At 39.2% G+C, this 23,484-nt stretch overlaps 1 protein-coding gene across 3 annotated transcripts in view; it reads left to right on the top strand.

Annotated features, from left to right (window-relative positions):
* Positions 1–23,484, top strand: part of asic1b (acid sensing ion channel subunit 1b) — a 178,052-nt gene that overhangs the window by 146,434 nt on the left and 8,134 nt on the right. For all 3 annotated transcript variants that reach the window (XM_006782785.3, XM_087840988.1, XM_006782784.3), the window contains 5 exons: positions 5,775–5,925; positions 12,582–12,709; positions 20,788–20,938; positions 21,957–22,013; positions 22,572–22,725. In XM_006782785.3, the coding sequence (XP_006782848.1) occupies positions 5,775–5,925; positions 12,582–12,709; positions 20,788–20,938; positions 21,957–22,013; positions 22,572–22,725 (641 nt within the window). The remainder of the gene's footprint in view (positions 1–5,774; positions 5,926–12,581; positions 12,710–20,787; positions 20,939–21,956; positions 22,014–22,571; positions 22,726–23,484) is intronic.

Here is a 23,484-nt window from a genome sequence, read left to right as displayed (position 1 = left end):
GGCAAGACAAGCTGTTAGCGTGAGTCAGACCAATAGAATCAGTCACACTTGAGAAGCGAGGTGTGGAGGACCAAGGCGAGTCTGTCTACATAGACTTTGAGGATGTATTGACTTTTGTGCAAGAACCCCCTGTGATGTTGGGTCTCTCTTGAAGCTCTATAAATATGGTCCAGTGGCCTCAGCAATCTATCCTTCCCTCCGTTCGCCTTTATCCGTGCTTCACCAACACACATGCTTAATTCTCAGGCCTGTCTCTCTTCACTTGTGGGTCACAGACATTGATTTCTATTTAAGAAGTTGACCTAAGAACGAGCTGGCAGCCTGGGCACCTCCTGCGCACTCCACTGACTGATGACTCCCTGCCCAGTTTTTCTTAAATCTTAATGGGAAGTCTGTGTATTTAAAGGTGTATTTGGTTTGCCGATCATTAGTGAAACGTTAAGTCAACATTAACCGATGAATTAATGACTTGCGAGCAGTAATATAAGCAGTAAACAAAATATTTACACATATTTACACACCTTATGAATTTGTAAGCAAGCTGTTAGTTATTAGCAAACAGCGGCCTTTTTATATCTCCAGCCAACATCGCATAACATTAGGATTCATTCTGAGACATGTTTCCGTCCACTTTCTTCTTTGGTCAACTGTGTTTACCAGTTAGTTGTTTCTTTTGTGTTTGTGCAGTACCTGCCCAGCATCAAACAAAGCAATCTTTTTTTTTCTTGGGAGGCTTTTTTCTGATAACAGACCCCTGTTGTGTCTGGAGAGAATGCTAGTGGAAGCAGTGACAGTAAACCAAAAGATCTTAGACCAAAACAGCTTTTATATTCATTCCTGCACCTTCTACAACATCACCAGCAATAGCATCGTTATTCTAAAAGGCATGCAAATGGCCTTTTTTTTAATTTAAAATGAGTTACTTTGATGCTTCCTAATTGGAAAACTTTGTGTTGTTCCACTTTAACCCACGCCTGTTTTCTTCTAACTAGTCAGAGACAAATTGGGAGCAATGAGCAAAGTTGCCATTTGTAAAGGTGACAGAACAAAAACCTGTCAAGATCCACCTCTAAGGCTCCCCTGCTAGGCTGACTTGAATAAAAGCTGAGCTCATTCTTGACCTTGGAAACAGTTGTCTCGTTTCTCAAAGTCTGATAAATAGATTCTGTGGGTTCTCATCTGCTGATGTGCAGACCTCGATATGAGGTTGTTTTTAAGAGATTTTAGAAGTGAAACATTCAGTCTTTGTTGGGGCTTATTTTGAAGTCTTCATTTATACGCGTGGTGCATTTTATCTGTCGTGTTAAATTGTATTATATAAAGCATATAAAGCAAAGTAAACTGCCATGCGTCATTATAAACTTGCTAATTCTTGTGTTCGTTGCACAGAGTGAAGCTCAGCATGGATAATCGTTCCTAGGTGTGTTTTTCCAACTGTCATAAAATAACACACTTGTTGTACTCAGCTCTGATTTTGATATGAATGGAGGAGGAGGAAAGTGGTTCCCTGGCAACTTTAGGGAACAGCTTGTGCATCCTTTTCACATTGTCATGTGAAGGATAGCCGAGGGCCATCTCAACAGTCTCAGGCTGTCTCTCTGTGAATTATTTATCGAAGAGAAAGACAGTGACATTTCAACACCCTGTGTGAACGAGACAGAGTGATGTCTCTCTCAGTGTTTTCTCCCATAGGTGGGATCGATTTAAATATTTGTATTCTGTGTTTACAAGTTAACAAGATCCTGCAGTTCTCACTTTAAATGCAATATATGGGGCACAGCGCTCAATGGAGCAAAAACCAAAAGCGGCGCGGGATTTACCTTCTTGGGAAAAGCTGCTTAGGCAATCCAAATGTTTCACCTTCCTTAATGCTAAATGTATTCGAGCAAATAAAGGTTAACGGCAACAAGTTTCAAACATTCACGACCACTGTGCAGTGTCATTAATTACTAGCTTTATCCCTGCGCTACATCTAGAATTAATTCATTTAAAGCTTATCTTTAAATATTATTAACAGGATTTTGTTTCTGCCTCAGGTATAAAGGTTGAACTTTTCCAGAATATTAAGAAGCTTGTGCTAAACGGTAAGGACGCATTTGAGAATAACGCAAAAACCAAGGCGCGATAGACAGACATGAAGAAGCATGTTCTGACTAAGCTCAAACATCAGCTCAAACGAAACACAATGAAGATCCTGACTCCCCAAGGTCATCACTGGCACCCACTTCTGCTGCTCTTCACTCAAAGCAGCGAGCACAATCTCCTGGTTACCACAGCAACTCTGACTACAGGCCTGCTGTAGTCAATCACCACATTACCAACACATACACACAGATGGTGAGAAGGGGTGGCTGCACAGTACACACGCACGAAAATACTGTACACACTAATTTGAGCGTAGTCATTCATATTCTCGTGCAGATACGTGTGCACGCTTGGGCACATGCACAATGACAAATAAATGTGCTTGCAATTGGAACAATCTTATCGCTGTTTTGTTGATGTGTATCTGCCAAATGCTTTTCTCTGTTCAGGGGGAGCAGCAGTGCCTCTTCTTTTGTTCAAACTTGTCTCCTGAAGAGAATAGAAAAAGTCATATTGAGATTTAATGGGAAAACTTAGAAATTGTGCTAACAAATCAGTAGCTTGTTTAGATGTAGACAGGTCTGTTAGTTAAATTCTATCAATAATAAAGCAAGCGTTTCTTTTTTTCTGCTTTTTTTCTTTTACCCATTGTTTTACTCAGGTATTTTCAGTAGGTGTTCTCTGCCTTTTCCATGTCAAAAGATAAATAGTAATCAGATTTTGGTCAGCGGCATCGCCAGGACTAAGATGGATTTCTAGGGCGTTTTATCGATATCCTGCTTCTGAGTCTCTGCACATAGAAAGCGGTTAGGAGCTCTGCTTTTCACTAAGTTTTTCCACTTATGCACTTGAAAGGTCACAGCTCATATTGTGTCCGACCATTAAAAGGCCTTTTATTACATTTCATCACTTTGTGTTTTAAAAGCGCCTATGTAACCGCCCGATAGGGGGTAATCCATTGTGGATTGTGCTCCATTTTTTTCCACACACTTCAGTGAACAGGATTTACATTACACTAACTTTTCCTCTTTGAGACATGGCGGCAATCTTTTCAGCTCTCTGCATGCGGTGTTTGCGACATATGAATAATCTGTCATGAAGCACTAATGTCTGAGTCACACGTCACCCATATAATGAACGCCTTCTTATTTGTTCCCAAGATCCATGCAATACATTCAGAAGAAAGGAAGCAGCAACACTTTTAAGCAGCCTCAGTATGAAAAAATGTGCAAATTCTCTTTTTCCTGACACTGAATTCTTATCTCGACTGTTTTCCGTGAGAACTGTATTTGGGCTCAGAGTCGAGGACAAAGGAAAGAGATTTATTTCATTCATTATTTCTCAGCACTTGTTATTACTTGTCTCCATACCTCCTCCCTTCCTTGCTGCTACTGCTTCCTCATTTGAATGTCAAAATGTTGAAGGTTAACAGGAACTTAATTGAGAGCTAGCATGCTTTGATACAAGGCTCAAAATCATGTTGCTTGACAACAAAGTAAGGGATGATTGTCTTTTGGATCCTAGCCATGGCTTTCCATTTCCTAATGTTTATGATTGGATTACACATCCATTAGTTCACTAGCCATCTTGTCTTTGCCAGTAGGTCGCAGTTCATTGTTGCACACAATAGTGCCTCTTTAAATAGATGCGACTGCATGGATCAACTCTTCGCATGTAGTTTGAGGGCAAGTAGTTTTTTTGACTGCATCATGTTCATTGAACTCTGTGTTGTATCTCTTTGTGTGGCAGAGATGAGTTTGCTAGATGTCTTTTTTTTTTTTCGATGCTTTTATTCCATTCAGGGGAAAAAAGACTATTTTTCATTCAATTGCAAAGAAAAACATATATATTCTGAATCTAGCTTTTCAAAAACTATTTGTCAAATGAATATATTTACATTTTGGACTATGACAAAGAACTCTGCTATATGTATGTATTTTATTTTTCAAGCATAGTAATGTCAGCCATCGCCATCTTCAGGTGACAAGTGAGTGGTGACAAGTGAGTGGTGGTCTTGACTGAGAATCTGAGGAACAATGCGTCCTTGTAAGTTAAAGACTTGTCAGTCACAATGATCCTAACCCAGTGTTCCTTTAACCAAGGGATCTGTGATTTGGAGGGTGGCGCGACTCCCAGGTTGACTGCATTCCAGTTGAAGTGGTCAGAAAAGCAAGGAAAAAAAAATGCTTTGCTCCCTAAGATGGTAGATCTATTCATCTATTCCTAGCAATGCAGCAGATCGCCTGTTTTTTTTGTTTTGCTTGCAGTCAAAAACACCGCTGCAGCACGTTCACTGATAGAGTGCGCTCAGTGCTCTGTGTATGGATTATTTCAGTCACAAATACAGAACACTGGTAGTACAGATGAAAAGTGTTACAGTTTTGCTACTGTTTACATTCACTGCTGCCATCTTGGATAGAAAAGTTGCATTTGGGGGGCTTCTCTGACTTTCCTAGTAGGAAATCCATCTTGAAGGCGCATTCCAATTGAAAACTCCAACTTGCTTCAGATGAAACATAACATAAAGTCTACCTTCCTAACCGTCCTTATGGGACTTTTAGGCAAACCTCTTGCTGCCTATTAGTAAAAAAAGCACACACTTAGAGACTATATCCATCTTTTTTGACTTAATTTTCCATTAACCAGAAAATTTAAGTCAACTAACCTTTTCAATTCGTTAAAACCAACAGAACAATAAAACTGTTCTAAATTTTAAAATAACAGAAATTGTAGTGATGTGCGGATCGATACTGAAATATCGATTCCTCCGATACCAGTCATTTATGCTCTAGAATGGATTCTCACATTAAAATATCGATATTTTAGTAATTTAGGGTGAATTTGAAGTTTATCATTAACAGGAACACAGTGGAAAGAAACTATATCATTTGGATTGTCTACATTGGAAGGAACTACTTCCTCTTCCGTCTTTGAAGGCAAACTGAAGAGGAGGAGTGGACAGGGACAGGTGCTTCTAGGGCGAGACAGACGTCTCTCACAGTGTCCTGTAGTGCTGCAGGCAAGGTGTTCAAATATATTTCTATATGATGAATTCTGCATTATTAAACGATAACAACAAGTAATCCGATGTCCTGTAATCATTATGACGCTATAATTTGAGGTACAATAAAAGATACAATAAATAAAATAAGTTTTTGTACAAAGTATCAGTATCGGATCAGTATTGTCGATACCACCCAGAATTTTACTTGGTATCGAATCAGAAAGGAAATCAGTGGTATCACACATCACTAAGAAATTGTTGTTTTATCTAAAACAACATATAAAATATCTTTATTTCCTTTTGCAAGATTTACTTTGACACATTGGCCTGAGAGATTTTTCAGGCCAACACTATCCCATTCTGAAATAAGTCATGTCATATTTACTTGAGCACACACTGTATCATGCAGTACTGAGAGCGACGAGGGCTCATTTTGTCAACAGCATCTCAGCACTAAGACCTCTGAGGTCTGCAGCTGACAGCCTAACAAAAACAGGCTGCTGTAGGTTCATTTCAGCTGCTTTTGAAACAATCCCGTGTGCTGTTACCTTTGCTTCCACTTCTCGAGAATAAATTCATGCAGCTGAAAAATCAGATTTTATTTCATGGTCAGAAACGAGTCTAAGGTTGAAGGTTGGTGGCTATTTATAATAAAAACTAAACTCTGTCTCTCTGTGTATTTCAGATATTCACGCGCTATGGGAAATGCTACACATTTAATTCAGGCAAAGATGGAAAACCGCTGCAGGTGACGACGAAGGGTGGGATGGGCAATGGCCTGGAGCTGATGTTGGATATCCAGCAGGATGAATACTTGCCTGTCTGGGGAGAGACTGGTAAGCTCACCTTCAGGACATTTTATCCCCAGTTTTGAAGCTCTCACTTTGTACCACTGTTAGGGGAACTTTAATTAAAAAAAGACAGATTCACCAGAATCACCTGAAAACAGAAAGTTATTTTCAATGCCGGTGCTCTGAGAAACACCAGAGGGGGAAAAATAACTATCACAGAGATTCTCTTCCAACCTAAGGTAAAGATTTGACTAGGCTGTATTGCTTTCCCTCTAAGTCTTCTATATGTAACTGTGACAAATAAAATACATTTAGCAAAGGGATTTTTATTCAGGTGTGTATCTAAGGAATCCATACAACAAAAACCTCTGATTCGCTTTTAGAAATGTTTTACACATCTTGATTAATAATGAGTGATGAACCTGCAATGCATCGACCCACTGTTTCCCAGATACAGAATAAGGACAGATAAATACTGATCAGGAAGTTTTATTGTGATATAACCGAATGAATAGTCATATAGTCAGCCCACATAAATCAGACAAGCACTTGACTTTTACATAACCAATTAAGGCTGAGGGCTCTCCCATTCGGGGTCGAGCCGTCATCAGAAGAGTCGCCTCTCCTCAGTGCTGCTTCGGGTGCTCTGAAACTTTAATTCACCAGCATAGTCTGCTGTGTGTTTGCATCATTATCTTATAGGCACTGGGAAACGACCGTAAAGCAACAGTTCAGTGCGGTCACAGAAACACAATACTCATGATCAGTATTAAACATGAAACTTAGAGCAGTACGCCATGATCTGTCCTGATTTAATTGTATTAATATTAAATGCTTTTCATGTAAGATTATTGAATAATTGAAGACTTTTCCAAGAGGCGTGCTGAAAAATCAAAGGATGTAATAATTATGCACTTTAATATTATACACTCTACATGCTTTTAATTCTTTGGAATATTCTGTTAGTCTTTCATTATTTTTAACATAGTGTTTAGCTGGTAATCCAAATTCTTTGTTTTTGTAATTATTTAATTCTTTAATTTAATTCAACTTAATTTCCAAATGATATGAATTGGCAGTTGATTGGTTTATACCCATTTGTTAGATGTAGAATGAGGTGAGGAATCTAACGTTGTCTGCTTACTTGTTTTTTTAGAGTTAAATATATTGGTTGGGAAATATAGTCAACAAATGCTGTGGAAGACCGAGGAATCTTTATGCTAACTGTTGTTGACAAAAACAGCAAACAAGGCAGGCAAAAAATGCCCTGGGCAATGAAGTAACAGGAGCAGGTGTTTGGCAAAGCTTCCCAACACACACCGGGGCAAAGGATTTATGTTCCTTAAAATCTACTATTTCACACTTGCAGACACAAGTAAAGATGAGTGATGTGATGTGCATCCTGTAATGCAGATTATGGGGTTGAAAAAAAGTCATCTGTAGTTACCTTGCAGACTTTACTATAGAGAAAGTTTTTCTTTTGCAGGGAAATACCTCGCAGCTGTAAATAAAAATGTTAAGCTAAGATTTTTTTTTTAAACTCTTGCAAACCACTAAATGAAGATAATAAGGTGAGATAGGTCACTAACAATAGTTTCATTCCACTTGATAAACAAAAGAACATTTACGCTGTGCAAAATAGGTATTATAATAAGTAGGTGCAGCTGATAGGTTAAAATATGCTCTTTATTCACTTCATATTTGCTGGGTGTTTGAGCGTTTCTACATAATAGAAAATACACCTCGCAGGTGTTCAGCAATGCAGGACCGGAAGGAAAAGACAGAACAGCTGCATTACAGGCAGAATTTACCTCTAAAACGTCTTCACATACATAGTGATTTTCTACCTTAGCGAATAAAATGCTTTACAATTTTGGCTTCTCATTTCAGACACACATTCATCAGTGGAGGAAAATCCAGGTGCTGGTGTGCCCAGTAGATCTTGGCAGATATTTTTGACTAGGGAGAGTACAGGAAACATAAATATGATGGCTCAATTCCATTAAGGGCCCCAGTAAGCACTGAATAGTAACCCAGCATGCACAAAAGCAGGCCCTAACTAAGTGGAATACAGTCAACAATAATACCACTGTGCGTTCTCTACAGGTCGAGCTCTCTGCTGCGAGAAAGATCTGTGGGATTAACTTTCCCAAGACATCTTAAAACAAAAGGAATGAGAGATTGAATGAACAAAGGGTTTGTGCATAATGATTAGTATTCACATGATTTTTTCACACAGCTAAATTATGAATATTAACAAATACATCAAGATGTTAATGTTTGGGACAAAGAAACGTATCTGGTTTTGTCTCGGTACAACGTCACAGCTGACTTTATATGCTTTTATTTAAAAAAATTAATTTTGCATGATTAAGAATGATAGCCATTTTTATACACAATGCCTAATGTTAATACTTCAGCGGTTCAAAATTAGCGCATTACAATTTTAAATATAAAGACTCTTTGTTAATATTTGGATGAAAGTTTGCAGCCTGAAGTGTAGAACTCATGGACATCTCTAAATGTTGTGTTTCCTCCCTTAAGTTGCTCCACTAGACCTTTGCTGCAGAAAACATTCAGTTGCTGCTTGTGTGTGCTTGTTGTTTCTTCATTTTGTTTTGTATTTAATAATGGAAAAGCACGCTCTGTTGTGTTGAGATCAGGTGGCTGACTTGACCGTTGAACAGTATCTCATTTCTTTACTATGAGAAACTCTTGGGTTGCTTGGGGTCATCCATTTGCACTATGAACCACCGTCTGATCAGTTTTGCAGCATTTGGCTGAACCTCAACAGAAAGTATAGCCCTGTACACTTTAGAATTTGTGCTGCTACTACAATCAAAAGTCATATTGTCAATAAACACTAGTGGCCTGGTTCCACTGGCAGCTATACCAACACGTTAGACAGATGATGTGGTATGCTTTGGATCATGAGTTGTTTCTGGTTCTGGCACAAGTTAACTGTAGTTTCATCACTTCTACAGAGCTGTAGAAGCTCCTTTATGTCTTTTTTTGGGAGTCTAATCTTGATCTTGAGTGTAATCAGTGGTTTGCACATTTTTATATTGTATTTCTATTCATGAAGGCGTCATGAAGTGGAAATAATTTGTGCGCTTTAGCTGTTATCTGTGGTCTTTCGGGCCTTTTGGTGTTGAGCTGGTCAGAGTATTTATTCTATTTAACAGTGCACCAGATTGTGGATTTGGCCACTGTTAAAGTTTTTGTTTTCTCTCACTGTTAAGTTTATTTGCATTTTTTGGTCTAATGATGTCCTCTTTGGGCCTCATACTTTAAAATCACCATAAAATTACAGTGAAAAGCTATAACATACAAATTAAACACTTTTAAATGAACGTCAAATATTATGTCTGCTTTATTTGTCATGAAATAACAAGGGAGAAGGCGTCACCCTTGTCAATTGGCCAATTAAATTTGAACCTGAAATGGGGACCTGTGTATAGAAATGGTTGTAATTATTATATATTTGTAGCCAAATATTTTGTAAAGTCACCTGAAAAAACCTGAAAGTCTGCACTTCGATCACATATTGATTGTTTGATTTACAATCTATTGCGGTGGTGAGAAGGGAAGCCATGTTTGTCCCACACATTATGGAGCAAACTGTATAAAATATATATAAATATAAGTTGAATAAAAGCTAGTGTCTAACTACCAGTGAAAAACCTCCCAGAATCCTGGATATGGATAACAGTCATTTATGTGTGGAGTGGCATCAAAAGGTTTATGGATATTAAAGCTACAACACCCTTATATATGATATCATATGATTATTCCATAAAATGTTAGATACACTGCTGTTTGAACCAAACAGTTTACCACAACTTTAAAGCCAGTGTTCTTTACTCAAATAAATAAATGAGATCCGAATCCATGAGCATGCCTCCTAAGTAATGTGGAAATAGCTAATTCTGATTTATTGAACTTAGCGGCCCATGTCCACTGCAAAGACGAGAGAGAAACGGGAGAAGGGGAGAGAACAGGTCAAGTGTCGTCTGCACAAAGAACGCCAGCAGAGCAGCACAAACTCAATCTTCACAGTTGGTATATTGGCAAAAAAAATGTTTTTAAAGGAAATGTACCAGAAGGAGAGAATGTGTAAGGTTGTAGAAGGACCAGCAGCTGATCGAACCATGTAACAAAGAAACAGCAGCTTTAGAGATCAAAAAGAATCATCAGATACACCTGAGTTCACAGGCCGTAGGATTAGTGAGTAAAAGTAAAGCGGGCGAGTGACTGAACAATAAGACAGGTAGGATTAAACTAGTTTAAGAAAATGCGCAAAAGATAAAGTGGATGTAAGTGTATTATTTTGCAGGTGTAGTTGAACTTGCTTTGATAAAATCAGGCGTACAGGGGAACACGGATGCAAACGTAAGAAACCTTCTTAAAAATCATTTTGTTTTTTCTTTTTTGTTTGTTTTGACTTTTTTCTTCTTTTTTTCTTTTTTTCTTTGTTAAAAAAGGACTGGAGTGGATCTTTCAGCATGACCAGCTACCCAATGGAATAATTTTCCCTAGGGGAAAATCAGAGGAGAAAAGCCCTCCAGAGCTCTGACCTAAATCCCATAGAGCACCTATGGGATGTCATGGAGAAAAATGTCAGACTTGAAAGCTTTTCTGGCTAAAAAATGGAGAGAATTTTGCCACCGTTACTACAGAAATTGGTGACTAGCATTTATGTCCAGACAAGGGTGACAAACCAAATACAAAACCACTGAAACTGAAATCTTAGCAAAGCAATTCTCTTTTCTCTTGATTTTAATTTGCTTGAGAAATGGGATTGAAAAACACTGTTTCCACTGACATTTAAAAATTATTGTTGCAGTGAAATTCTGATATTTTTAAGTGTCCAGCAGTTTTTGTGGACCGCTTTAGTTGTCCTTTTCAGGGTGTCAGGGGGTAAAGCATATGCTAGAATTCATAAATGGGAGAAAGGTTACTCCCAGGACACGATATCAATCTACAGATAATATATGTGTATGAACGTGTCTGTATATTTTATATGAACACTCATATTAACCCCCAACAAGAGCAGTCAGAGACTGCAAAGCTCAAACAGGGGTGAAATTGCCTCTACGTTATACATAAATTACTTTCTGGACCCAGATCCATTGAAATTTGATATGTGTTTGTGAAGATACGATGCAGAATATCAGATTTGGCAATGGTAAAGAATCCTTCTAAAAAAAAATAATTTAACCAAGAACTGGATTAATATCAGCCCTAAAAGTTGATCACACCTAAGTTGGGCCAAGTCCCACTTCTAGTAAATCCATCATGCACGTCCATCCATAATTTTTCAAGTAATTCTACTAAAAAAAAGAAAAATAAACAGGCAGTCAAACAAATCCTAGATGGAGGTAATTAACTCCACTTAATAGTGAAGCTTAACCTTCACTATATCTGCATATCTTCAGACTGTGGGAGGAAAGGGGAGCAACAATATGCTTTAATAAGGAAAAAGTTAAATAAATTGAAGTAATTTGAAAATGTGTCTGGTGGCAGCTGTGAAAACACACATATATTTTTTATACTAAAAACTGACAAGGTTATTGTGAGCCTCTCCTGGTTATTGATTTCTGTGCTGAGACATATTATCACACACCTGGCATTATTTCAGAAGAAAGCACAGGCAGTGAAACAATAATGAAGCAACGTATAATACTCGCAAAGTTTAGTCAGTCTTTCATTTTGGTCCATACTTTCACCCAAATGTGATTACTTCAGTTGTGTACTGAAGACAGATGTCCACTTCTTAAAGTCCTCCTGTTTGCACTCATGCAAACAGGAGCTTGGGTATGACATATGCATATATGCTGCTTTAAGCCTCAAGCATTCGTCTAGGCTGCAGCAGAAAACGGCTTTGTGTATCAGAAAAGAAATGTGTAACCGTTAAAGTCTGTGTCTCTTTTTCAAAGCTCTCTTGCCAATTCAAGCCACATTTCAGAGCACTTTAATTGAAAATAGTGAGAAAGCCTAGCACTTAGACGATTATAGCAAGTGACAACCGGAAAGAAAAGGCGGCAGGAAACAGACATCCTACTTTATCCCCGAGCCAGCGCTCAACGAAGCTAAACCTCTTGAATCCAACCTGCCATCGCCACGATAAGCAGGTCCAGGGTTCTGCAAAAGTATGTTTGCACAAGTATAGGTTTGAATCACCATCACGCTGTGAGGTTTCCCTGATCTCAGTATCAAAGAGGCCCATCTGGTTCATTTAAAATCTATAGAGCAGAGTGCTATAGCAAGACAAGCTGTCAGCTATATTGATTTTCATTTTATCCTCATCATCAATTATTTATTAATTTTATGCATTCACTCTCGTATGCCCTTGTAGTGCATAAGGCTCCTGCGGGGCATGTATTGTTATCAGCTGGTCTATTTCGGAAGTCCACCTTCTTTATCCTGTCACTTCTCATTCCAATTATTAACTCCTAAAAGTCCACAATGCATTTGTCATCCATGGAAAATCATGGCAATTACGAGACTACTCAGCTGAGACTACAATTTTACGTTTCTCATTTTGTTTTAACTTTCAGCATCTTTTTTTTTTTTACTCGTTAGCTGAGCTTTGTCTCCATCTGATTAGTAACAATTGCTGCTGGTTTGATCATGCAGGCCAGTCTGTGCATACAAATCATCATCCTCCTTGTAAATGTTGTAATCTCTCTTATCAACAGATGAGACATCGTTTGAAGCAGGGATCAAAGTTCAGATCCACACCCAAGATGAGCCGCCGTTCATAGACCAGCTGGGCTTCGGAGTGGCGCCGGGGTTTCAGACGTTTGTCTCCTGTCAGGAACAACGGGTACGTCCTTGGAAAGATGGCACAAGTGGAACGCTGAAACTACAATAACACACTGTATCTCAGCGTGTTTTGTCAACAAGATGTTGGAGGATAATTTGTTGCAGTTCTAAAGAGGCATTATCTGCGAAAAATAATCTGTTGCACTTTCAAAATGATGAAAACATTACTCTGCTTTTCAAATCCCTGAATAATTTGGGTATTTCAGTCTATTTTGTTTATCTGTCAGCAGCAGATAGAGTAGTAATTACTCCTACAGAAAAGGCTGCTAGTCTCCCTGCAAAGAGTACTTCTATGATTTAGAACTTCATTCATATAGCATGAAACATGGTGCCTTTATTACCCACAATGCAGCTTGAAGCTCTCATGATGAGATTCAGGTGCTTTCTACCAGAATGTGGCCTTGAGGCGGAAATGAGTAGCAGAGGACCGAGGTCACCAATTTCTAACAGGCCCAGACATATTTTATTGTCAAACTTCACTTCTCAGTCCTGACATAACGTAGGCAAATTTATGTTTTCACACATTTTCCAGAAAACAATGCCCTTTCACACATACACTCCGTTCCATTCATCTGACAGGATCTTGACCTGAGAGCTTTTATGACTAAATTAAAACGAAAATAAAATTTCAATTCAATAAAGGTTGCTGTGCCCTTATTATTAGGACTTTGTGACATTTTCATATCATTTTCAGCATGCATAAAATTACAGTAGTATATTATGTCTGCATAGGTCATTCCAGTGTCTTCTTGAATTGCTCAGCTCACTGAAAAATGCCCTAAATAGAAATAGCATGTGCGTAATAATAATTTATCTTAATGACTCTTTCTGCATTTTAGCTTTCTAATAAGCTTTACAATCTTTTTAATGTGTCTTCAGTAGTTCTACATCAGATGACAGATCTCTCTTGCAGCCGTTAAGCGAGAGATGCGGGTAGCTGTCACAGCGGCACAAACATACAGACACAGAGTGTGACAGGGTGAGAGACCCTGCTCCTAGTGGGAGTGGAAGAGGGAAGTAAATGTTCTAAAGTGTAGTTACTCATCACTAGAGTCAATGCTCATTGACGCAGGTGCAAGAAATCTTTTGCAGTTATCAAAAATACCACACTCGTAATGTGTGACTCTCTCGTCACTGGCTTGGGTTTCTGCAAATGCAGCTATTAGAGCACCAACGTTAAAACTAACCCATGTCACTTCAGCAGACTGATGGGAGCTGCAAGTGTTGCATATCACTGAAAAAGGGGCTTTAGATGTGTAAAATTGGGGTAATCAGCATTTATACAATTGCTTGGGCTTATGGTGCCTTCAAAGAGGAGGTGGTGTAAGTGTCTTAGTCAGCATGAAACCAACTTATCTAGTGTAATGGGATTTTGCATGCTGGCCCACATCATCAGTACTGTGTCTTTAGTCACTGGAGATGTTTAATGTCTTTTCACATCAGACATCCCTGCATTGCCCTGGTTACTCCTTTAGGGTTGATCAAGCCCTGGCCCACGTCCCAGTAGCACTCGCACTTTACTGCTCACTCTCCTTGATTCAAAACCATCAGGAGGATCTTTCAGCAGCCTCTCAGGCACTGCTGATGGCTCTGCCCTTGTCTGCCTCATCACTCGTGAGACTGATAGCTTTGCTGAACTTCCTGCTGACAGTCAGTCATTTGAAATTTAAGGTGCGAGTACGAACTGGATAGCTTGTACTCACACCTTAAATTTCAAATGAGGGAGGTTAAAATGAATGAATTTCAGACTCTGTGAACTGAAAACTTGCTAGTATTTAGATTGTTGGGAAGAACAGGAATTAAAACAGACACCAAGTCAGACTGCACACGTGGCTCAGTGACTGAGGCATCCAGGGAAGTGGAAATGGCCCTGGTATTGCTCAAGGTTTTTATCAGACCACAGGGATTTGAAATGACAAGACCCACAAGGTAAGCAATGCACTGTCAGCACTATGCTGTGCTGGAGGAAAACTGCTATTCTCTTTTTTAAATGTTTTTTAAGAACATTAAAAAACATTTCTGGGAATATTTCAGATTAAAGTTTCCCACAAACTCATCAGCAAAGAATGCTTACTTTTTATTTTTCCATCATTAATATGGTGGAGTTTGAAAAGGCTGATTTGTTAGCCAGAAAGATCTGCCCCAAGCAGGCTGTTCAAGTACACTTCTTGGAAGGCTTGGATTTTCCATGCAGTCCTAATAGTTACCCACACGGGGCCTTAACACATATTAAGGAACACAAACTTCCCCCAGCTTGTCGAAGTCGTTTTTGTTGAGTGAAATGAAGTGTATGTAGGTTATTCCTCTGAACTGTGAATAATTCTGTGGGTGCAATGGCGAGCATGCAGTCAGACAAATCACATAGTCTGGGCCCTAATATGGTTCAGAACCATGCAAAATAAATGGAGAGAGAAAGAAGCGGATCTGATCTCGGTCCTTCCACATCCACACTACTACTAAGTGCGTCCCAGTGTCGGCAGGCAGCAGCAGGATTTTGCATGCTGTGAACGTCGCGTCTGCAGGAGAGTGTCCTTCTTTGTTTTTCTCTATTTCCCCACTAGCTCCATTACCTTTTTCCTCGCCAACAGTCATTACAATTCCTTTAATACAATTCTCCTCTCTTTAATATGATTCTACAATCTCTCCATTCCCCTTTTCTCCCCTCTTTCAGTCTCTATTTATTTATCCCATTGTCTGGCAGGCTCAGTCTTCATTAATCTAATGCAGTTTGCTCCCATTCATTCATCTCCCTGTTTCAGCAGTCCTGTAGTGTAAAGCTGTTGGGGACTTTTCAGCCAGCCAAGCTGTCACTCACCGTGATCTGGCAACGGAATAATCTGCAATATCCCTCTACTTTACATACAAAGTAAAAAAAAAAAAATACTAATACTAAATAATAATTCTCCCAGCATTTCTCCATGCGCCTCCTTTTCTGTCCACAGTCACCCCTGCTTTGTACCTTTTGCTCTTTCTTTCTCTCGTGATTTGTTTTCCGCTTCGAGGTTTGCTCAGCAGCACACGAAAATATCCTGAAATCTTTTACGCCAGATTTACTTTTGTCCACACTTGCAGCAGCTTTTGCTGAGTTTAACCAAAGGGAAATAATGTTGCCGCAGAGTGGCTCGAGAAGTCTGAAAAGAGCTTTCGAAAATGCAGGGAAATCAAAATAGCACACCAATGTACATAAAAGACCCATTTTCAAGTTAAAGAGCTCCTTTAAGGGATGTAATCCACGTGACTGTGAATAAATGCAGATACACCCATTATCGATTATCACATTTTAACATGCTCTGATGGTTTTTATGTTTAGCTTGACTTTGCAAAGTACCCTTTATGTTAAAATAATCAGAGGAATGATTACATTCTCCTGATTAGATTAGGTTTTTGTTCGTGCTGTCTATTTTACTTGAGTGCACTGCACTGTATGTGACTACTTATGACTATTGTATGTGCATGCTGAACATCTCCTGGTGTGATTAGTAACCAACTCCAGTTTGTGATACCCGTGGCTGCCTCGTGCCCCCCACTACAGATTGTAAACTGCTGGTCCCTAAATCACGACAGTGGCCTTTAATTTATTGCCATGTGAGCACTCAGTGATGCACTGATTGGACTGATGAGACAGAAACACACACTGCCTTCTTTTTCCTACTTTCCTACTTCATTTAACGCATCACATTTTTCTCTTCTGTTAGTTAAGGCAGATGAAATGTAAATGAGTACGGCAAATGTTGTGATATAACATGCAAATTACAAAATGCATTCCTCCGGAGGGAATTTAGTTTATTTTGTCTACATAAACAGTATAAAGCTAACTCAAGCGTGCACAGGATTCATTTATGCTTGGTTTTAAGTAATTTTTCATTTAACATTTCAATTATTATCTCATATGTCTGTGAAGGTTCTCAGTCATCCAGGTCATCGTAGTCAAAGGAGCTTGCAAAGAAAAGCGTCTGGACTTCTTTAAGTTGCTTGAAGACGTTTCACCTCTCATCCAAGAAGCTTCTTCAGTTCCCTCCTCAGACGCCTTAACGCCCACTCACATCCTGGGCCATCTGACCTCAGGAATTCGCATGATAAGGTGGGGCCAGGTTTCACAATGAACCCACCCGAAACTCTGGCTGATTGGGACCCACACCCAGTTCCACACCTTGGCTCAGGCGATTAGAGGATCATCAGGGGGTCCTTTTGTCCCTCTGTGGGGGGACACTCCCACTAGGGTTATATCTGGGACTCTCCACCATTTGACCTTAGAACTGAAGAAGCCTCTCGGATGAGAGGTGAAACGTCTTCAAGTAACTTAAAGAAGTCCAGACGCTTTTCTTTGCAAGCTCCTTTGACCCACACCTAGTTTCACACCTTGGCTCATGTGATTAGAGGATCATCAGGGGGTCCTTTTGTCCCTCTGTGGGGGGATACTCCCACTAGGTTTATATCTGGGACTCTCCACCATTTGACCTTAGAACTGAAGAAGCTTCTCGGATGAGAGGTGAAACGTCTTCAAGCAACTTAAAGAAGTCCAGACGCTTTTCTTTGCAAGCTCCTTTGACAATTATTATCTCAGTTCTTTTTTGTAATTGAATTATTTCCGTTACTCCTGGGGAGCTGAGACCTCGATTAGATCTTTTTTTAGTCTATTTATTAGTCTTCTGAATATGTTGACCGACACGCTCTGCTGATCATTTTTCAGTTGTCTTCTACTTTCTATAGCCTTTTCAGACATTCACTCCTTTTCAGCAATCTGAAAACATCTGAAATTGTCAGCTTCATTTTAGGATGCACACCTTGGTCACTTTCCCACATAAGCCGTGGCAGAGCTCTTTCTAAGTCCAACAAGATTGGCGTATCAATTCAGCACAAGCCTGAATGCGTGCTCTATTTATATAGGCACACATAAGACTTTCACTATCCTCTACCCTTTATCTCTATGAGTTGCTCAACTCACTACAAGGTATGATTTTTTTTTGTTTTTTTTGAAGAATGCCTGAAACTTTAGTGTCATAGAAAGATGAATGTTTTTGTATGAGACACCTGCTTTCAGTCTCTGTCTCTCTTGCCTACCATCTTGCATACAAACAAATAGGCTGTCTCTGCAAATAAGGCAGCAGCTCAGCATCAGGCATTTTCAACATTTCATCACCAGTCTCCTTAATTACACAGCTCATTTAGGAAAATAAGAAATTGAGCGAAGTGGATAGTGAAAACAAACAAAAGGTCCGTAAACTTAACTAAGCGCAAAAGACCCAGTCCCAATGTCGTTAGTTGCCAGTTCTCTGAAATTACCAAAGACCTTCCCCCACTTTGACAAATCAGTTACACAGTTACAAATTAAAATGTTAGAAAAAAATAGTTATAAAAGTTATAAATTTAACTTTATGTTAAAGCCCATACCATAGTAAAAATAGACTCTGATGTATGTCAGGCTTATAAAACTCGGCAATAATGTATGTAATGTAAGTTCTGACGAAATGTTAGCTGCAGCTTGAGTTGGTGTTTTGCTCCCAGCTGTTTATGAAAGTCTGCTTTTGAGTTTGTTTCATAACCGCATCAGACAGCGGCAACATCTATCAACTTCCAGTCAGCTGTCTAATCTCCAATTTTGACTAAAGCGTCTGTGCATGTGTTCCCCATATTTTTAGAAGATAGATCATTTTATTTATATAGCGCCAGTTCACCAGAGCAGTCACCTCAAGGCGCTTTATATCATAAGGCAAGCACCCTACATTATTAGAGAGAAAACTGCAACTATCAGCAAGTTATCCACCGCAGCTGGTTGAGTGGTGAGGGAACTGAGAAGAGGGAAAAAAAGTCAAACTGCTTATACTATAAACTCTGCAGTTTCACCATGAAAGAAAAGCGCAAATATCAACTTCTGTTTATAACTGAGAGAAAGTTTGTGTGAAGGATTGTGACAGGATTTTTTTCAACATTCATTCTGAAAATTTGTGCCCAGCTGTAAGATAGTCAAAATACACTGCTACTTCTACTGTATAGACTTTACAGTAGAAGTAGAGAAGTAAGCATGTAAGCATGACATTCATGAGAAACAACCTCAGAGCATACTGAAAACACAGGAGTCTTGTGGCCACGGCAACAACATCTTTGTTCAACACCTACCCTGCCCCTGTTTACCAGATTTGCCTCGCTCTGTCTTCATCCACCTGCAGACAATGAAAATCAAGTTGAAGGATTGCTGTTTTGACACACTGGAGAAGATCAAGTGCACAGCGCAGAAGCATAGCTACTACAGGACATGATAGGACTGCTACAGTGTGAAGTCTGTGCTGTACTCTTTCAGCACTGAAGATGTGTACAATGGGTACAGAGGTGTGCAAGAACATGATCTTGAAGACAGATCATCCAAGTTTAAATCAAATAAAGTTTTGGCGTTTAGATGCCCATTAATATGAATACCCCATGTCTCCATAATTTTGTCCAGAGAGCCACATTTGGGGGATGGGTTGGTTTTGGTTTGGTGATATCTTATTATTTTCTGTTCAGTGCATGCAGGCATCTGCAAAATTTTATCATTGTACTGTCTGTATATGCCTTTTGTTCCTTTTTCTCCAGACCAGCACAGTGGTTCCTTTCTTCACTGGGATAAGGAGAGTGTCATAGTTCATCTCTCCTTCAAGTTTACTCTTGCCTCCTCTTGCAAGGGTCTTGCAAGCCATTCCAATTATGTCCAATTTCATGAGTAAGCTCTCATGTTGTTGTGTAGTTGTGTTGGCAGCCCGTTTTTGCCAAAGCCAAATTTTCAACTTCCTTGACATGCTCTTTCCTCAAGCCCTGGTACATCATGATAAGTATGCACTTAACTACTTTAAACCCCCCCTGTAGAGAAGACAACAGGACCTGTAGCTGGCAGATGCATGCAAACTGGCATGAAATTAGTTTCTCCTCCTCCTCTTTCTTCCATCCACCATCTAACATGTGGTGTATTTGGAAGATTTGGTTGAAGCACTGAAAAATGAAGCAACTTTTATTAACCGTATTAACCGTTAATTTTATGGCAAACTAAATACCTTTGGGTTTGTGACTGTTATTTGCATAAAACCATCAATATTAATGCACCAAATTGGACTTAATAAAATTCTGATGTGCTCTTTTTTTAAACTTTTTCTGAAAACCTATATAGAAAATGACCTATTACCTAGAAAATTACTTTAGCTTGATTATTGTGTTTACTCAGATAAATTAAATTTAATTAAAATATATGCATATATGCAAAAAAGTATTTCAAATACAGATGTGTTTATGAATGCACAACATTCACTTCACTGTATAATAGTATGATCTGTGAGTGGCTTCTGCAGTTTTTAGTTATTTAAAGATGTAAATACTTATGTATACTAATACTATAGAATTGCATATCCAGTACTGCTGTGCAGATGTTCAAAGAAATGCAAAGTCTAATAAGTCTGGTGACAGCATCTCTCTTTGGGTTCCTCCACTGCGCGAATCCACCGGATTGCATGTTTTACCGCACAGACTGCTGAGGGGTGACATAGCTAACATTTGTGGATTCAAATACTGGGCATATGGTATTTGGTTCTGCAGCAACGCTGCTTAGAGTGAAACTCTTACGACATATCAGCTCTACTAAACAGCTGATACTATTCAGTTCCTGCATGAAGAGTGGGCAGCACAATGAAAGCACAGAGGGAGACTAGGAATAGAAGAAGCGTAGGATTGATGCTCCTACGCTCAATAACCACAACTCACATGTCCACGAATCTGGAGTAAGAACAAGATTCACATTCTGTTCCAAATGCAGTGTGTAAAGACCTTTGATATAGACAGAGTAACAAGTTTAGCATATTGAGAGAAAATATGACATGAAAAACTGCATATGATGAAATTGCAAATGACTGCGCAGTTGTTCTTTTTGTTTGCTTTTTACTCTCTTGCCACTTCCATGAACATAAACTGTGAGTTTTATTATTTTTATAAAAAACAGGTCACATTAGCATTGTGATTTTTTTTTTACTTCAAATATGGTCAAGGTATTGATAAGTCACTGGGGATGTTCAGCAGATAGCAATCGCCATGCGTGACGTGTTTGTGCCTCTCTTTCAGCTGACGTACCTGCCTCCACCATGGGGCGACTGCAAATCCACACCGATGGATTCTGACTTTTTCAGCAGTTACAGCATCACGGCCTGCAGGATCGACTGCGAAACACGATACTTGGTGGATAACTGTAACTGTAGGATGGTTCATATGCCCGGTAAGAACCAGAGGGGGCACCTTACTGCTTTCGCATTATTGTAGGGTCTTTACCTTACAATATAAAGCGCCGTGAGGCAACTGTTGTTGTGATTTGGCACTTTATAAATAAAACTGAATTGAATTGAGGTGGATATCAATATATCTATATCTACTTATATTTATAAAGATGTGAAGTGCTCGGGAGTCTAATCTCATAGGAAACACTTTCGTTTGATGCTGCGGTGACAAAAATGATTTTTGAGGAGCAAAACACTTTTTCCAGCAAACGCTGAAAATCAGATATTTTCACAATCCAGTGGATCGGAAAACTCAACTGTTTTCATTTTGTTTGCACAGTGATTACAGCTGGCATTTGCTGTCTACCTCCTACACTTAATCACTGTGTGGCATCTCTGATGGCAAATTGAAAAGGAGTTTGGCACTGAGGAAACATTTGCTTTTGGCCTCCGTTAACCCTCACTTACCTGTCCAATTATTGTTAATGCCTCTCTTCAATCAGAGAGAGAGAGACCCGTGTTTGCATATAGACAGCCTGCCAATCTGCCTGTGTGATAATCAGGATTAATCTCTATCTTATAGTGATTGTTCAGTTGATTACTGGAAGTCTAGAGGGAACCTCCCCATCTTCTTCAGCTATTCATCTTTCCAATCTCTGGACTAAAAAGCAGTGAATAATTGTAGGAGGGTAATAATGTCCTCTACAGCGATGACATTTCTTACCTTGTGTTGTCCTGACAAACTGACAAAGATGGATCAACTGCCAAAGAGAGAAGGATGGGGAAAGGGGTGACCGAAAGTGGTGATGAGAGTCAGCAAAAGTTAATGAAATCAATTACAAGATGAGCTGAAAATTTATGGCAAAAATCCAGGTGTGATAAGGGCAGTGATTCTGAGACAACATTAATTATAAGTCTAGGACTCGTTGCCTTTTGTGCTTCCTCGAAACCCCCTTTTCCCTTGCTCTCCCCTTATTTTTGTTCAGACTGTGAATATTGTGTGTTTTTGCCTATCCTTAGGAAATGCCCCATACTGCACCCCGGAGCAGTACAAGGAGTGTGCAGATCCTGCCTTGGGTAAGGAGATAAACCAGCATGTTGCTTGCATGATGTGTATGTATATGCACGTGTGTGTATGTGTGCATGTGCACTTTTCAGTGTGCATGTCCCGCTGTTCAGAGCTCCTGATCCGAGGTGATAACAGATAATAGTGTTCCTTCAGCCTGATAGTAGCCATTCTCAAAGAGTAAACCTCAAGCCTGCCACTGAGGCTCTCCTTTTCACACTCCCCTGTCTTTCCATCAACTGATACCTTTCAGTCCTTTCATGTCTGTTGCTTGTTTTCTTACTGACTTGCAATCTCTCGTGTCTCACGTGTTGGCCTCTGGCTGTTACTGTCTCTCTGATTCTGTCTTGATGTGGCTTATATCTTTTGTATTTCTTATAAGGGTCTGTGGGGTTGCTCCTCGCGGCATCTTTTCACAACGTTCCTGTGACACTTTTCATTCAGCTCATATTTTGTTTGTCATCCTGGGGTGGCGATAAATCTGTCTGTCCCCTTGTCTTCTCTCTTTAAATCTCTATCTCTGGCTTTCTTCTCTCTCGCTCGCTCTGTCTGACTACTTCATTTTTCAGACTTTCTTGTCGAGAAAGACAATGACTTTTGTGTGTGTGAGACGCCGTGCAACTTGACACGTTATGGTAAAGAGCTGTCCTTTGTCAAGATACCCAGCAAAGCATCGGCCAAGTACCTTGCCAAGAAATATAACAAAACCGAGCAGTACATAGCGTAAGTACATTTTTTAAAATCTTTTATATAACCAAAGGTGGGTTTGTGTTTGCAGAGCATTTTCACTTTTAATTCAGTGTTTCACATTTATGTTATTTGATGCGACCAATCTCTAAGAAGCTTCACATAAATGAAGTGATGAATTAAAGTTATCAGTGCCATTCATCTTGTCTTTTCGGTGTATTTTAGAAGCTAAACATTGTTATATTTTATTTTTAGTGCAGTTATAATGTCATTATCACTCATCATATTACACAGTGTGTTAAACTGTCATCCTGCAGTGCGTTCTGTCGACACAATTCATCAGCTCTTGTCATTTTCTTCATTATCATGAATATTTTTTTATAATGTCTTGCAGCAAATAAGAGATGTATTTAGTTATAGATAGTACTTTACGTTTCTAGTTATTTATTTTCTATTCTCTACTTAAACACAACAGAAATGCTGTAGCAGCAGTTATCAACTCACCCCCGAAAAAAATTAGAGAAGGGGCAGGTGGTAAGTGGCAGCTGCGTTAGCTTGGCCCCCCACAAAACTCATGTCTGTTAAATAAATTATAAACAGGTGCCAATGGCATGCTCAATAATTCAGGTCGTTTACGTCAAATGTTAAGTTCCCATTTTACAGTTGACTTAAGCTCTTCCACTGAAAAGTGTTGTATGAGCTTTTGGTTGAGACAGAAATGTATATTTGCCCTGAGTTTGAAGTTTCAAATGCACACACCTCCAGAAAGAAGCGTAGCAATGAAATGACTTTGAT

Source organism: Neolamprologus brichardi, chromosome 5, assembly GCF_056152115.1.
Source record: "Neolamprologus brichardi isolate AB-2024 chromosome 5, ASM5615211v1, whole genome shotgun sequence".
Lineage (NCBI taxonomy): Eukaryota > Metazoa > Chordata > Actinopteri > Cichliformes > Cichlidae > Neolamprologus > Neolamprologus brichardi.
Note: the sequence above shows the minus strand (reverse complement) of the source record. Positions and strands in the feature narration are given on the sequence as shown.